Here is an 18626-nt window from a genome sequence, read left to right on the forward strand (position 1 = left end):
GCATTAAATATGTAACAGCATATGGAATAAAGAAATATGGATAGAGAACCGAATGATTCAGTAGTGATTCTATTTCATAAGAAAGAAAATGCATAGCATTGTGAGAAATACAGAAGCATTTCATTAATTTCACACACCAGCAAGATTTTTCAAAATGTTATGTATGAATGCATGAAAGCCAACTTAGATAAAGAAATACCACTAGAGCAAGCTGGATTTGTGCATAATAAAGGAACATGACAACACATTATCAAAGTCAGACAGCTAACAGAAAAATGCAGAGAGTTCAGTGCTCCATTAGTTCTTTGTTTCTCGGACTGTAGCAAGACTTTTGACTGTGTTGAACAGGAAGAACACTGGAGTGCACTAGCAGAAATGGGCATTCCTGGTCATCTTATTATCCTTATCAGAAATCTCAACTCCCAGAGTCAGGCAATAATCAGATTAGATAAAACTATTCCAAGCCCTTTTGGACTATGTAAAGGAGTTAGCCAGGGGTGCATTCTATCACTGGTTCTATTTAATGTCTGTGGATAATATGTTATGAGAAAAAGTCTTCATCACTGGACTGGTGGGATCTGAATTGGAGGATGAAGAATCAGTAGTTTATGATTTGCTGATGACGCCACACTGTGCACAGTATCACAAGTGGAAGTGAAGGAACTAATGGGTAGACCTAAGAGAGAAAATGAGCAACTTGAATTGTCAATTAATAAGAAAAAGACCAAGATTATGATAATTGACAGAGATGAGCCACTACCAACCTCTGATGTATTATCAGAATATGAAAACGCTGATCACTTTGTCTACCTGGGTTCAGTGGCTCAGAATCAGGATGGCTCTACACAGGAAGTATGAAACAGAATTTTTCTGAGTAGGAATGCTGCATCAAAGCTGACAGTGATTTGGAAAGACCAACCCTAACCAGATATACTAAATTGAGAGTACTGAAACCCCTAGTGTTTCAAGAAACGTGGACAACAACTGAAAGGGCCAAAAAGGAATTGATGCTTTTGAGATGTGGACATATAGGAAACTTTTGAGAATATCATGGATGGACAAACAGACCAACAAAGCTATCCTTCAAGAAATCAGGGTGGAGAAGAGGTTGTCCAGTATTTGTTTCCAGCAAATCCTGCAGTTCTTTGGTCACATAGTTTGACAACAAGAGGATAACTTGCACAAGATGATCATCCAAGGCAAGTCAAAGTGAAAAGATGGCAGGGAAGACCAACCAAGACAATGGGTACACTAGATAAAGGAGAAGCTACTCTGTGATGCAGAAGACTGGGAAAAATGGAGACAGACTGCTAAGAGGATTGAGTGATGGGTCGCCAACTTTCAAGTATTAAAGACAGAGTGTTGGTGATGATAATGACAAATAACTGGTCATCCCCTGGACAGTGTGACTGATTATGAAGACTTTAGTCAAGTTCTTCAGGACTTCTGATGCATGAGCTCAGTTTGTGAAGGACCCATGAATTCAGAATGGAAATATTTACCAAATGATAAAAACACAATTAATTATCATCTTCTCATTCTTTGGCTAATGCTGTAATTATCACATAACTCATCATAAACATATACTCCATTGTTTGTATGGTTGGAAACTTAACAAATTCTTGCAGTTTTTGAGGGCCTGTGTTCTCACTAGTCTTCTCTTCATTATCAATCATGGAGATGAGTTTGGAAGATCATGATTTGGCTTGACATATGACACCATTGTTATGCTACGTACTACATAAAACTGTACAATCTTGGAACACAGCTCTTTGCTCATTTGGCAAAAATTCTGGAGAAATATCAGATTCATTCTTTCATCATGTGTTAACTACTGTTTTTAATTTAATAGTGGATTGGACCAAGATGGCGCCGAGTAAAAGTGTACAAATTGCCGATCCCGCAGTTCCAACGAATTTCGACCGTAATAAGTGCAAAATATGTCTGAAAAGAGTTATACGAGGTATTCTGTGTATTAACTGTAATTACTGGTATCACGAAAAATGCGTCAAAGTTAACCTGAAATACTTTAACAGTGAAGAACAGTGGACACGCCGCCAGTGCATCATACAAGCAACTGAATCCAAATCAAACAATACTCTAAAAACGCAGGATCACATAATTACGTCATTGAAACAAGAAATAATGGACCTCAACCTGAAGCTTGAAATCCTACTGGTGAAGTATCATGAACTATTAGTGAAGTGTAATGAACTTGAAGTGGCAGTAACCAATAAAACCACGAACAATGAACTCGTTATCCGCACACCGAACGTAAATATCGGTAACAAAAACTGGCGTTTGATGGGACAACGTACTACGAGAAATAGTCAAGCCGTAAATAGTGCTCAGAATGCAATGCTCAGAAATCGTGTGTTGTCTAGCACCACGTGTGATCGTAGCCCTGTAAAATCTGAATGTAAACAAACAGCAACTGAAAACAAAGCTGATGTGGGGGTACGCCTACGTGAAATGGATCCAGAAAGTGATTTTAAAAGTGTAACTACTGATAACCGCTGGGTGCAAGATGCTAGCAAGATCAATTTGCAGTCTAACTATGCTCAATATCTTACGCAAAAATTAACCCAAACTGAACAATCCGCCACAAAGTGTATGAATAATCCGCCGACAAACATAATCTCTCAAGCACCAATATATGTGCAGGACAAAAACGAAAGAAATTCCAGAACATTACATAGCAAGAAAATCTCGGGAAAAATGAAAGTACTAATATTAAGTGACAGTCATGGAAGAGACTGTGCTCAAATACTGCAAGACAAACTAGGGCCCTCATACCAGGTAAAAAGCATAGTAAAACCTGGCACCCCACTAAAAGAAGTGATAAAAAATGCAGAATATTTGACAAGAAGCTTCGGTACACGTGATACTTTGATTGTAATAGGGGGTTCTAACGACATAGACAAACCTCTCGATCTAATGTTGAAGCATGTGGTAGAACCATTGGAACCAATACTAGCTCTAAGTCACAAAATGAATATCATTATCCATCCTGCACCCAGGAGATATGATGTTCAAAATTTAAATAGTAAAATTAATACTGCAAACTTCCACCTGATACAGGCTCTGAATTTAGTGAAACACATGTACAAAAAAAGAATTGCTGTGAACTTTGAAATAGAGAGACTAGCCAGAAACCACTTCACAACACATGGCTTACACCTAAACAAATGTGGCAAGGAGATTATCTGCAATAGACTAGCCTTCCTGATGACTAAAGTCAGAAACCATAAACAGACGCTAATAAGCAATTGGATAAAGACAAACAAGATGGGAAACAAAAAGAGTAATAGTGGCCATACTACACTAGACAAATAGGTCATGAAGTCACAGAGACGAAACACAAGCCCCCTGACCTCTCAAAAAGGTCAGTAATCTGAAAGGATCAATAATGTGATGGTGAACATTATCGAGACATCCCTCCAAAACGTTAATGTGATGCCTCAACAGTGTGAAGTGCATGTGGATACTTTTCAGGCCCACCTGGAAGATGAGATGGCTGCCAAGGACGACCAACAGAACCAGCACAACTGCTCAGAAGTCAACATACCTGGAATAAAGCACAATTTAAACTAAAGGTCAGTGACACAGTAAATATGACTTCGAGCCCCCTGAGTAAACCCCACTCAGACCTGAAAATCTATTATCACAATGTCCAATCCTTGAGCAACAAAACTGATGACTTAAGCATTTTGCTGACCAGTGAACTCAGTGATATCTCAGCAGTATGCCTAGCAGAGCACTGGCTCTGCACTGATGTGGTTAAGCTAATCCCACTACCCAACTTCAGATTGTGTGAACACTACTCCAGATCAAATGATGGACATGGTGGGGTTGCCATCTTCATCAAACAACACATTGAATATAGCCCACTTCCTACCCTAAAGGAAATAGGAACAGATAAGATCTTTGAATATGCAGCCATACAGCTTACAGATCTAAATCTAATTGTAACTACAATCTACCGTCCCCCCTCCAGTAGTATTAATGATTTTCTGTTACAAATGGACTTGTTTCCATCCAAAATAAGTCAGTGGAAACAGGAGGTGATTATATGTGGTGACTTTAATATAGACTTTCTCACCCACAACAGAAACAGGGAAACATTGATTAACATTGCAAAAACTTATAATATGCATGGCCTTGTAAACGAGCCCACTAGAATAACACCCACATCCAAGACAGCTCTAGATCAATTTTTTGCAAATAGAAATAAACTTAACCCAACTCTAGAAGTATACAATGCAGGATTCAGTGACCACCAAGCTGTCATTCTAAAGGTCGATGTTAGCAAAGATACCTCAAACCCAGTCCCACCTAAAACTTTACGAAGGTTTTCACCCAAGAGAACTTGGACAAGCTAAATGCCCTCCTTAGTAAAGAAAAGTGGACAGAGATGTACACAGCCAATGATGTCAACATGAAATTCAACATATTTCTTGACAAAATGATCCACCACTTTGAAGAGGCCTTTCCGCAAAAACCAGTAAGAATAAATAATAATAGAAACAAGATTTGGATTACACCAGCTATAAAAATCTCTTGCAAACATAAAAGAATACTCCACATATTATGTAAACAAAGTAGTGACTCCCCCCAACTAACAGAATACTATAAAAACTACACATGTATCCTAAGAAGAGGGATAAGACAAGCAAAAAGGATGCAGGATGATGAGTACATTGACAAATCCAGCAATAAAGTAAAAGCAATATGGAATATCATAAAAAGGGAAAGAGGGGAAATGAAAGCTTCACATACGAACATAGAAATCAAACTCCACAATGAATCTACACTCCTGGAAATTGAAATAAGAACACCGTGAATTCATTGTCCCAGGAAGGGGAAACTTTATTGACACATTCCTGGGGTCACATACATCACATGATCACACTGACAGAACCACAGGCACATAGACACAGGCAACAGAGCATGCACAATGTCGGCACTAGTACAGTGTATATCCACCTTTCGGAGCAATGCAGGCTGTTATTCTCCCATGGAGACGATCGTAGAGATGCTGGATGTAGTCCTGTGGAACGGCTTGCCATGCCATTTCCACCTGGCGCCTCAGTTGGACCAGCGTTCGTGCTGGACGTGCAGACCGTGTGAGACGACGCTTCATCCAGTCCCAAACATGCTCAATGGGGGACAGATCCGGAGATCTTGGTGGCCAGGGTAGTTGACTTACACCTTCTAGAGGACGTTGGGTGGCACGGGATACATGCGGACGTGCATTGTCCTGTTGGAACAGCAAGTTCCCTTGCCGGTCTAGGAATGGTAGAACGATGGGTTCGATGACGGTTTGGATGTACCGTGCACTATTCAGTGTCCCCTCGACGATCACCAGTGGTGCACGGCCAGTGTAGGAGATCGCTCCCCACACCATGATGCCGGGTGTTGGCCCTGTGTGCCTCAGTCGTATGCAGTTCTGATTGTGGCGCTCACCTGCACGGCGCCAAACATGCATACGACCATCATTGGCACCAAGGCAGAAGCGACTCTCATCGCTGAAGATGACACGTCTCCATTCGTCCCTCCATTCACGCCTGTCGCGACACCACTGGAGGCGGGCTGCACGATGTTGGGGCGTGAGCGGAAGACGGCCTAACGGTGTGCGGGACCGCAGCCCAGCTTCATGGAGACGGTTGCGAATGGTCCTCGCCGATACCCCAGGAGCAACAGTGTCCCTAATTTGCTGGGAAGTGGCGGTGCGGTCCCCTACGGCACTGCGTAGAATCCTACGGTCTTGGCGTGCATCCGTGCGTTGCTGCGGTCCGGTCCCAGGTCGACGGGCACGTGCACCTTCCGCCGACCACTGGCGACAACATCGATGTACTGTGGAGACCTCACGCCCCACGTGTTGAGCAATTCGGCGGTACGTCCACCCGGCCTCCTGCATGCCCACTATACGCCCTCGCTCAAAGTCCGTCAACTGCACATACGGTTCACGTCCACGCTGTCGCGGCATGTTACCAGTGTTAAAGACTGCGATGGAGCTCCGTATGCCACGGCGAACTGGCTGACACTGACGGCGGCGGTGCACAAATGCTGCGCAGCTAGCGCCATTCGACGGCCAACACCGCGGTCGTGGTGTGTCCGCTGTGCCGTGCGTGTGATCATTGCTTGTACAGCCCTCTCGCAGTGTCCGGAGCAAGTATGGTGGGTCTGACACACCGGTATCAATATGTTCTTTTTTCCATTTCCAGGAGTGTATATCTAATCCCGAAGTTGTGGCGAACTCATTCAACAATTTCTTTACAAGCATAGCTGAAAAACTGGTCCAAAATAATCCTAACACAAATTACCAACCATCAAACCAAAAATATCACACATGCGCAGAGTCAATTTTCATTACCAAAGTCACTGAAAATGATGCTGCAAAAGCCCTCAGAGAGTTAAAAAATTCATATTCAGCTGGAATTGATGGTATCCCAGCAGCTGTAATCAAAAATTGTGAACACACAATTGCTGAACCATTAACTCACCTCTGTGACTGTTCTTTCCAGGTAGGTATCTTCCCTGAAGCTCTGAAACTTTCTAAAGTAATTCCTGTCTTCAAAAAATGTGATAATAAAGATATGAATAACTACAGGCCTATCTCAATCTCATCCTGCTTTTCTAAAGTTTTTGAAAAAATAATGTCCAAGAAAATGATGGACTTCATTGAAAAAAAGGATTTACTAAGTTTAGCTCAACATGGGTTCAGAAGCAACAAATCTAATGAAACTGCAGTATATGATTGCATAAATACGTTTTTAGAACTGTTAGATAGAAAACAACCCATAACAGGCATATTTCTGGATCTGTCAAAGGCTTTTGACACTGTTGATTACAAAATATCACTGGAAAAATTAGAACACTACGGTATCAGAGGAATTGCAAACAACTGGATTGCTACATTCCTAACCAATCGGATGCAGAGAGTCAGCATGAAATATACTAATAGACAAAGCAACTCAATAACCGAAATACTATCAAGTAATAAAACTGTAAAGCAAGGTGTTCCACAGGGCTCAGTATTGGGACCCCTACTTTTCCTCCTGTGTATTAATGACTTGAGCCTGAATGTTGATGCACACAAAACAATAATATTTGCCGATGACACAACTGTACTCCTCAAAGGGGAGAATACAGAGGCTGTGCAAAAAGCTGTGAACTTGGCTACTGATCAACTCAGCAACTGGGCAAAAATCAACAGATTAACTATCAACACCAAAAAGACAGCTTCCATGAACTTCCACACAACACAAAATGCAAATTCCTCTCAGCCATCTGTCACTATAAATAACCAGTCAATAGATACTGAAAACATGTACTAGCCTGAAAACATTAACCAGTGCATACTATATACAAGCCCACCTAAAATATGGTGTAATATTCTGGGGAAATGCTCAAACTGCTCTGAGCACATTCAGAATCCACAAGAGAGCAATGAGGATTATTACTGGGAGCAAACCCAGAGACTCCTGCAAACCCATCTTCAGAAAGTTGGAAATCCTTACACTGCCTTGCCTCTACATTCTTGAGACTCTAAAATTCTTCAGAAAACACATAGTGCCAACTGACCCCAGAGTCGTAAAAAATAATGAAATACATGAACACAACACCAGGAAAAACGCCTACTTGCATGTTATACGTACAAACACTCAACTGTGTAAAAAGGGAGTTTTCCACATGGGCCTCCAACTGTTCAACAATCTTCCCACTAGTATTAAGTCCATCGAAGTCAACATAAAATTTAGCAAAGCCGTGAAGTCATATTTGTTGTGTCACTGTTTGTACTCGTTAAATGAATACTTAGAACAGTAATCTTGCTGTTTGTGTTAAATTGAAAACATTGAGCAATATAATACATTAGGATACTATAGGCTTACGTTAATACATGTTAACAATGTTAAATGATATTTTCTGACATCTGCAACACACTGTGTACTATCAGATCACATGGAATAAATACATAAAAATACTTTCAAGTGGCCTACTATTGTTCCAGTTGTCAGTATTTACTCACCATATAGCGGAGATGCTGAGGCACAACAAAAAGACTCTCACAATTAAAACTTTCAGCCATTAAGGCCTTCATCAACAACAGACACACACATGCACACCCACCCATACTCACAACCACCCACCCACCCACCCACCCACCCACACACACACACACACACACACACATACACACACACACACACACACACATGCAAACACAACTCACATACATGACTGCAGTCTCAGGCAACTGAAACCACACTGCGAGCAGCAGCACCAGTGCACGATGGGAGTCGTGATTGTGTGGGGGTAAGGAGGAGGCTAGGGCAGGGAGGGAGAGGGATAGTATAGTGGGGGTGGTGGACAATGAAGAGCTGCAGCTTAGACAGATGACAAGGGAGAGGTAGGGACAGCGGGGGAAGTAGCGGAAAAGAAGAGAAACAAAAAGACTAGGTGTGGTGGTGGAATGACGGCTGTGTAGTGCTGGAATGAGAACAGGGAAGGGGCTGGATGGTTGAGGACAGTAACTAACAAAGGTTGAGCCCAGGAGGGTTACGGGAATGTAGGATGTATTGCAGGGAATGTTCCCACCTGTGCAGTTCTGAAAATCTGGTGTTGGTGAAAAGGATCCATATTGCACAGGCTGTGAATCAGTCATTGAAATGAAGGATATCATGTTTGGCAGATGTTCAGCAACAGGATGGTCCACTTGTTTCTTGGCCACAGTTTGTCTGTGGTCATTAATGCGGATGGTCAGCTTGTTGGTTGTCATGCCTACACAGATGCAGCACCTCCCAAAGACCCACCATCTGGCCACAGAGAAGCATTCCCCTCATAACTCAGTACCACACAGGACTGGGGCAACTGAATTATGTTCTCCACTAGGGTTTCGATTACTTCTCACAGAGTGTATACTTGGACAAGGAAAAATAATTCCCGGATTTTTCTCAGATTTCCCGGTTAAAAATATACTTTCTCCTGGATGAAAATACACTTTTTCCGTGTTATTAAGTGACAGTATATTTTCCCCTGGAACTGTAAAACCTATCAATCCTTTGAATGGTTATGTTTTTATATATGGACATAGAATTTCCCGGCACTTTAGAAAACAAAACTCAGGGAAGAAAACTACTTTTGGAAAGATTTTTGATGTGCAGCAACATGTATGCTGCATATTTTCATATTATGAAAGTATAAATTCGAATTCCAACAAACACCGCATGTTACTTTGGGAACCGTTGTAATCGAGATTGTGATGCACTTTTGCAAGCCAGTCATAGCTCATGTCATGTGATCCCGCCACCCGATGTCAGTGGATATCCAGACCACAGGACATGTGATGTAGTCAGCTAATAGCGACATCACTTATGAAGCGCACATACACAAAGAAGGAAAAGTTAATGTTTTAAATTAAGATACATAGTGTTGCTACAAGAAAAGCAAAGCTTTCACATTTAATATTGGTCTCTAAGGTTAATAAGCTGCAAGAGAAGCTAAGCTTTCACATATAATGTTGATATTTTATGCGTTTGTTGCACTTTAAGATATATCACACAAATGTGCCAGTAAAATTTTTAGCTGATTCCAGAGACTTGTCTTCAAAGTTTTCCACAAATAAATTAGCTACCGCAGGGGAGAGAGAGCTTCCCGTAGCACTACATTAATTTGCTCATAATGATGACATGAATGTCTGATCTGGGCTCAAAATACTTCTAAATGGCTCATCATCAAACGCTCTGTGATTTAAAAAATTCATTGTACATTCTCACACATAGTTCAACTTGCAACTTACTTTGAAAGTAACACTTTACAAACCACCATTTGCAATATTTTCCCGCGACCTGTAAGAAATAGGTTCATTTCAGTAGTCATCAGAAAGCGCCACCGCACTTTGGCAGTTGCTATGATGCAGGAAGCCCGTATGTTTGTACGTGTAAAACATTAAAAGATCTTACATTATGTCACAAAAGAAAAAAGACATGACAGAATACTCCAAGAGCACCGGAATTTCGTGAACCATACTAAAATGGCACATTTAAAGTGCATACTTAAAGAGCACATTCATATGTCCAGATTCCCAATGAAGTAGGCCTCGACCTGACATTGCGCTTTTCGGAGTGGGTTTCTTGGAGTACCAGTACTGTATTAACTCATTTTTGATTCTTTATTATGGCATAATGCCATACATGCTAGAAGATGAAAACATGCACTTGAAATGCAGCGAGCAGTTGAAATTAGCCAATAGTGTTGAAACGAACACTTTGTTTCAAACACGTTGACTGCCTCAGTGTAAAAGATTAATAAAAGCCAAATTTCTTTAGCAAACCGACAAAAATAGCTTCATTGCTCTAGAAGGCAGTTAACGCATAGCTGCCAGAAAAGTGGAAATCCTGCCCCCCGACCCCCCTCCCCCCCAGCCCCACACCCCTCCCTCGAGCGTTTGTGATACGACGTCAAAAATTTAAAAATCAAATTTTCAAAAATATGTTCATTTTGTAGCGCACATCTTTCTGAAGAGTCTGATACATTAAACACATATGTTCGAGGAAATGTAAGACATGTTATTTGGTCTTAAGTGTGCTAGAGTGCAGTGCCACCCTTCTTCACCCAGCATTCTTCTATTGCACGTGTCACTGTATTTCGCTACGTGGGATTGAAATGTGTATATTTTGTACTGGATGCCATCAAACCATATTCAGGACAGTGGAAATTAAAATGTCCTGATGTCCCGTGGTGCCTCTCCTGCTCCCAGTCGAATGGTTTGACACCCTGCCTCGCTTTTTTTTTTTTAATGATAATAAAAATAAAAATTAAAAAAATAAAAAATTAAAAAAATTAAAAAATTAAAAGAAAACCCTTCCAATCAATACTGGATGGGATTATTTGTAATTGAGAGAACAAGAACTCTTCAGAAAATTTGCACTCTTTATTGCCTGTTAGCTCATAACGTTCTGTTTTGGGTAACATAAAATTAAATATAGGATACATAAAACCAGTAAAGACAAGAGACAAGCAATACAGGACGCATTTCTTCAATCCTTAGCTGCTAGCATTGATTTCTCTCTAATCTTGCTGCAGCTTTACATAGCGTGCTTTCCTTTCTGCGAATCTATTACCTCATCAAAGTTCGTCAAACGTTTTGCTACATGAAAAATCAAAATATCATTCATCATCATCATCATCATCATCATTTAAGACTGATTATGCCTTTCAGCGTTCAGTCTGGAGCATAGCCCCCCTTATACAGTTCCTCCATGATCCCCTATTCAGTGCTAACATTGATGCCTCTTCATGTTAAACCTATTACTTCAAAATCATTCTTAACCGAATCCAGGTACCTTCTCCTCGGTCTGCCCCGACTCCTCCTACCCTCTACTGCTGAATCCATGAGTCTCTTGGGTAACCTTGCTTCTCCCATGCGTGTAACATGACCCCACCATCTAAGCCTGTTCGCCCTGACTGCTACATCTATAGAGTTCATTCCCAGTTTTTCTTTGATTTCCTCATTGTGGACACCCTCCTGCCATTGTTCCCATCTACTAGTACCTGCAATCATCCTAGCTACTTTCATATCCATAATCTCAACCTTGTTGATAAGGTAACCTGAATCCACCCAGCTTTCGCTCCCATACAACAAAGTTGGTCGAAAGATTGAACGGTGCACAGATAACTTAGTCTTGGTACTGACTTCCTTCTTGCAGAAGAGAGTAGATCGTAGCTCAGCGCTCACTACATTAGCTTTGCTACACCTCGCTTCCAGTTCTTTCACTATGTTGCCATCCTGTGAGAATATGCATCCTAAGTACTTGAAACCATCCACCTGTTCTAACTTTGTTCCTCCTATTTGGCACTCAATCCGTTTATATTTCTTTGCCACTGACATTACTTTCGTTTTGGAGATGCTAATCTTCATATCATAGTCCTTACATTTCTGATCTAGCTCTGAAATATTACTTTGCAAACTTTCAATCGAATCTGCCATCACAACTAAGTCATCCGCATATGCAAGACTGCTTATTTTGTGTTCACATATCTTAATCTCACCCAGCCAGTCTATTGTTTTCAACATATGATCCATGAATAATATGAACAACAGTGGAGACAGGTTGCAGCCTTGTCTTACCCCTGAAACTACTCTGAACCATGAACTCAATTTACCGTCAACTCTAACTGCTGCCTGACTATCCATGTAAAGACATTTAATTGCTTGCAAAAGTTTGCCTCGTATTCCATAATCTTGTAGAACAGACAATAACTTCCTCCTAGGAACCCGGTCATATGCCTTTTCTAGATCTATAAAGCATAGATACAATTCCCTGTTCCACTCATAACACTTCTCCATTATTTGCCGAAAGCTATAGATCTGGTCCTGACAACCTCTAAGAGGCCTAAACCCACACTGATTTTCATCCAATTGGTCCTCAACTAATACTCGCACTTTCCTTTCAACAATACCTGAGAAGATTTTACCCACAACGTTGATTAAAGAGATACCTCTGTAGTTGTTACAATCTTTTCTGTTTCCATGTTTAAAGATTGGTCTGATTGCTGCCTTTGTCCAGTCTGATGGAACCTGTCCCGACTCCCAGGCCATTTCAGTTATCCTGTGTAGCCATTTAAGACCTGACATTCCACTGTATTTGATGAGTTCTGACTTAATTTCATCCACCCCAGCCGCTTTATTGCACTGCAATCTATTGACCATTTTTTCCACTTCCTCAAATGTGATCCTATTTCCATCATCACTCCTATCCCATTCTACCTTGAAATCTGAAACATTACTGATCGCATTTTCACCTACATTGAGCAACTCTTCAAAATATTCCCTCCATCTTCCCAAGGCATCCACAGGATTCACCAGCAGTTTTCCTGACCTGTCCAAAATACTTGTGATTTCCTTCTTACCTCCCTTTCGAAGACTGCTAATTACACTCCAGAATGGTTTTCCAGCAGCTTGACCCATAGTCTCCAACCTGTTTCCAAAGTCTTCCCACGATTTCTTCTTGGATACTGCAATTATCTGTTTGGCTTTGTTTCTTTCTTCAACATAACTTTCTCTGTCTACCTGGATTCTGGTATGTAGCCATTTTTGATACGCCTTCTTTTTCCTTTTACAGGCTGCCTTGACTGTATCATTCCACCAAGCTGTTTGCTTCTTCCTACTTTTACACACTACTGTTCCAAGACATTCTTTAGCCACTTCTAGTACTGTGTCCCTGTACCTTGTCCATTCCTTTTCCAATGACTGTAATTGGCTACATTCAACTAACTGGTACCTTTCTGAGATCGCTGTTATGTACTTGTGCCTGATTTCCTTATCCTGAAGTTTCTCCACTCTTATCCTCCTACATATGGACCTGACCTCCTGCACTTTCGGCCTCACAATCCCAATTTCACTGCAGATTAAATAATGATCAGTGTCATCAAAGAATCCCCTGAATACACGTGTGTCCCTCACAGCCTTCATGAATTCCTGATCTGTTACTATATAGTCAATGACAGATCTGGTTCCCCTGCCTTCCCAAGTATACCGGTGAATGTTCTTATGTTTAAAAAAGGAGTTTGTGATTACTAAGCCCATACTGGCACAGAAATCCAAGAGTTGTTTCCCGTTCCTGTTGGCCTCCATATCCTCTCCAAATTTACCCATAACCTTTTCATACCCTTCTGTTCGATTTCCAATCCTGGCGTTAAAATCACCCATGAGCAGAACACTGTCCTTGTCCTTTACTCTAACAACTACATCACTGAGTGCCCCATAAAAACTATCCATCTTATCTTGATCTGTCCCTTCACAATGCGAATATACTGACACAATCCTAATTTTCTTGCTAGACACTGTCAAATCTATCCACATCAGTCGTTCGTTTACATACCTTATTGCAACTACGCTGGGTTCCATTTCTTTCCTGATGTAAAGCCCTACACCCCATTGTGCTATTCCTACTTTGACTCCTGACAGGTAGACCTTGTATTCTCCCACTTCCTCTTCTTTCTCACCCCTTACCCGAATGTCACTAACAGCTAAAACGTCCAGCCCCATCTTACTTGCAGCCTCTGCCAGCTCTACCTTCTTCCCAGAGTAGCCCCCATTGATATTAATAGCTCCCCATCTCATTACCATTTGTTTGCCAAGTCGTATCTTAGGAGTCCCTGGTTTGTCAGTTAGAGGTGGGACTCTGTCACCTCCAAAGGTCCGAGGCATTTTGCTCTGATTGTTGCCAGCATCATATTTAAAGTACCAGGGAAGCAGGTTGCTAGCCTTACTTGCCCCGAGTCCCATATCATTGTCTAATACAAATAGTACCCAAGACTGGTGTGGTTTCTCGATCTGATTACTCTATTTTGTCACTGTCTGCTAAATAAAAAAATAGGCCTTTCTAACACTGCAGAAATTGAACACGCACCAAATAAAAGAGACTGTTTTGGCACAAATGGTCATTTTTATAACACGTCAGAATATAATTCATGAAGACCAACATAAAATGCCTATTAGTCCTACTACAAGCAAAAAGCATTATGTTAGAAAATAGTTTCACATTTCATTCATACATTCCAGTTTCTCGAGCATGAGATCAAAAAGTAGTAGTACGAGATTTTAATACAAATTTGGAATCGTCATATACTTCCCTAATTTGTGTGATGTCCCTGTTTCCTCTCCTTCCTTGTTCTAACAAACAATCTTGTCATATATAACTCTGAAAATATTCCTGCCTTTGTCAAAACTAATTTGCCGGTTAACTTCACTAACACTGCCACAATCACCAGTTTAGTTATCCCTGATTATTCTCTGGTTAGGTGTTGTTATGTTCCTACAAACCATTTTCCATGCTACTTCCAGAATAGAACTTAAGCGGCTGCTAGGCAGGGACTGTACAACTGGCCCTTACTAGTGTAGCAATCTGGCCAAAAATATTCTGACAAAATTTCATTTTCCTGGATACATCGAGAAGATAATACGTAATCTTTCTTACCTGTTATTCCTGTAGGTCTTTTATTTCCACTCTGGTAGTCTGAACCTATGAATTTCCCTAGTAATTATAACAACACTGATAATTTGCAAACCCAATCAACCACATAATCACACAGTGATTGGCGTTCACTCGTTCGGCTTTACTCCGCTCAGCTTGTATAGCCCGATCCCCTTTTGCCTGCAGGAAAGTTTATTTCTAGATGTGACAAGGATTCCCCTGACAGAGACATCACGTACATTATGCACGCATTCAAAAATCAACTGCTTCACAGCCTGTGCCATATGGATCCTTCCCACCAACACCAGCTTTTCTGAACTGCACAGGTGGGAACTTTCCCTGCAATACATCCTATGTTCCCGTAACCCTCCTGGCCTCAACTTTTGTTAGTCACTGTCCTCGCCCATCCAGCCCCTTCCCTGTTCCCATTCCAGTATTAAACAGCCATCATTCCACCTTTATGCCCAGTCTTTTTATTTATCTCCTTTTCCACTACTCCCCCCCCCCCCCCACCCCTGCTACACTTCACTGTCTGCTACCCCCACCATATTATTCCTCCCCATCCCCACCCCAGCCTCCTTCTTACTTCCACCCAGTCTCCACTCCCATCATGCACTGGTGCTGCTGCTTGCAGTGTGGTTTCAGTTGCCTGAAGCTGCAGTCATGTATGTGAGTTGTGTTTGCATGTATGCGTGTGTGTGTGTGTGTGTGTGTGTGTGTGTGTGTGTGTGTCTATTGTTGACTAAGGTCTTAATGGCTGAAAGTTTTAATTGTGAGAGTCTCTTTGTTGTGACTATCTGCGACTCAGCCTCTTCGCTATATGGTGAGTAGTAACTTTCCTTCTAATAATATTGTTACATTCTATCCTGGATTTTCCATTGTTTCATTAGTTGTCAGTATTTATATCTCTGCTAGCAACAACTACACAAACAAGACAGAACATGGATTGTCTGATTTGTTGGATGCCACAACTTATTATCTGCCAACATAAACTTCATAGCTTTTGAAATAAAAAGTTTATGCCATAATTTTTTGTCTTTTTCAGCAGATATTGCCTGAAATTGTTCTTGAAATAGATTGATTTGTTCATCAGTTATCACACAATTTTCCAAGAGTATTTGTCATCAAATACTTACGCTAGTGTGATAAGTTTACACACAGCAAATAACATTACTTGCTTCCACTCCCCCCCCCCCCCCCCTCCCCCTCTGGGTCATCTCTGCAGATTTTATTACAAAAGTGAATACAGCAAAGTAAAAACAGGAATCTTCTATATGGGATTGTGGCACACATGTATCTGGCATAGCAAACAGTCTACAAAATCATTCAGCTCCAGACAGTGTGTATCTTGTGCACCATGTATGTACTTCTTGTTTACATTTTCTTGAAATGTCATCAATGTACACAAGGTCTTTAAAAAGTATTCCATATTTTAAGAGGAAGTAATATGGACCAAGCCTATCGCAATTGTGGTTTATCGTATCATGACATTGCTGCTCGCGTTGGTTGAGATCCAATGACTGCTGGCAGAATATGGAATCGGTGGGTTCGGGAAGGTAATACGGAATGCCATGCTGGAACCCAACGGCCTCGTATCACTAGCAGTCAAGATTACAGGCATCTTATCTGCATGGCTGTAATGGAACGTGCAACCATGTCTTGATCCCTGAGTCAATAGATGGGGACGTTTGCAAGACAACAACCATCTGCACGAACAGTTCGATGACATTTGCAGCAGCATGGACTATCAGCTCGGAGACCATGGCTGCAGTTACCCTTGACGCTGCATCACAGACAGGAGTGCCTGCGATGGTGTACTCAATGACGAACCTGGGTGCACAAATGGCAAAACGTCATTTTTTCGGATGAATCCAGGTTGTGTGTACAGCATCATGATGCTTGCATCCGTGTTTGACGACATAGCAGTGAACGCACATTGGAAGCATGTATTTGTCATCACCATACTGGCGTATCACCCAGTATGATGGTATGGGGTACTATTGGTTACATGTCTCGGTCACCTCTTGTTTGCATCGACGGCACTTTGAAAAGTGGATGTTACATTTCAGATGTGTTATGACCTGTGGCTCTACCCTTCATTCTATCCCTGCAAAACCCTACATTTCAGCAGGATAATGCACAACCGCATGTTGCAGGTCCTATAGGGACCTTTTTGGATACAGAAAATGTTCGACTGCTGCCCTGGCCAGCACATTCTCCAGATCTCTCAACAATTGAAAACATCTGGTCAATGGTGGCTGAGCAACTGGCTTGTCACAATACGCCAGTCACTACTCTTGATGAACTGTGGTATTGTGTTGAAGCTACCTGTACCCGCCATCCAAGCTCTGTTTGGCTCCCAGGCGTATCAAGGCCATTATTATGGCCAGAGGTGGTTGTTCTGGGTACTGATTTCTCAGGATCTAGGCACCCAAATTGCATGAAAATGTAATCAAATGTCAGTTCTAGTATAATATATTTACCAATGAATACCCGTTTATCATCTGCATTTTTCCTTGGTGTAGTAATTTTAATGGCAAGTAGTGTATATGAGCTGGATAAAATATTGTATTTCAGCAAAGACTCTGATAAGGTTATCATTATATTTCAGCAGCTCCTGCTTCCCAATGCAGGTGTGGCATCTATCAGTGGTGAGGCTGTAAAGAAGAGACTTTTTGACAAGAAAAGAGTAACAGTTGTTGAAATTAAGGTACCATGGAGGTCAAAGCTACTCGAAGACAGATTTGTATAAAAGTTATCTAGTACAGTAAAGAATTCTCCCTCAAAGCATCACACTTCCTTCAAAAAATGCACCAAATCTCAAATTCAAGGTCATTTCTGTTAAGTTAAATAGTAAATAGTCTTCTATTTTTCTACATATTTTCATTTAATTAAAAACATATCTACCAATTATGACCTAATTCAAAAACAAAGACAATACCTTTCAATGAATCCTTTCGCCCTCTGCTGAATTGTTCCACTGCAGATTCCGTTTTCAAGTTATGCTTCCTTTCACAGAGCAGATCTTTGCGGTTTTTGTAATACTCATACACTACTTCAGCATCTTCCCATTCATAGTCACTATATGTGGTGATTCTGGTAACCAAACCATCAGCCTGCACATATGGTGCAAAATGTTCTTCTCTTGCCTTCTTATAAAACGTGCACTTTTGCCCCTTTGGATATCGGTTCAGGAAAACTAGGAAATAAACAAATAACTTACCTCGATTGAATCAATTAGATTGTAAAATAGTTGAAACTCAATACTATTGTTTAACTGTCTGTGTTTTATACAATATGTACTCCACAGGAGGTTCTAACAAAAAAAAAAGTATTATCAAAAGGTACAAAAACCACAAATACTTTTTAATTATGCTACTGCATCTTCAGCACTGTACAAGTGACACTGGTTATCATTTGGTGCCAGTTTTGCATTTGTCAACAAACACTGCTGGTCATTGAAGTTGCAACAATGGAAGACAGCAAATAATGAAATTATATTTGACGGGGAGGGGGGGGGGGGGGGGGGGATTTAGTTCACAGAGCTGCCACCTCTGGCAGTAACAACATCTCCAACCTAGCTGGGCATTGAGTTAAATTGAGCTTGAATGACAGATACAAGTAGTCATTCCATTCTCTTTCAAC

At 41.1% G+C, this 18626-nt stretch overlaps 1 protein-coding gene across 1 annotated transcript in view; it reads right to left on the bottom strand.

Moving 5' to 3' along the window:
* LOC126188348 (dynein regulatory complex subunit 7) overlaps positions 1 to 18626 on the bottom strand; it is a 413925-nt gene that overhangs the window by 198064 nt on the left and 197235 nt on the right. Inside the window, exon 6 of the mRNA XM_049929947.1 lies at positions 17923 to 18180. Within this exon, the coding sequence (XP_049785904.1) occupies positions 17923 to 18180 (258 nt within the window). The remainder of the gene's footprint in view (positions 1 to 17922; positions 18181 to 18626) is intronic.

Source organism: Schistocerca cancellata, chromosome 5, assembly GCF_023864275.1.
Source record: "Schistocerca cancellata isolate TAMUIC-IGC-003103 chromosome 5, iqSchCanc2.1, whole genome shotgun sequence".
In the NCBI taxonomy this organism is placed as follows: Eukaryota; Metazoa; Arthropoda; class Insecta; order Orthoptera; family Acrididae; genus Schistocerca; species Schistocerca cancellata.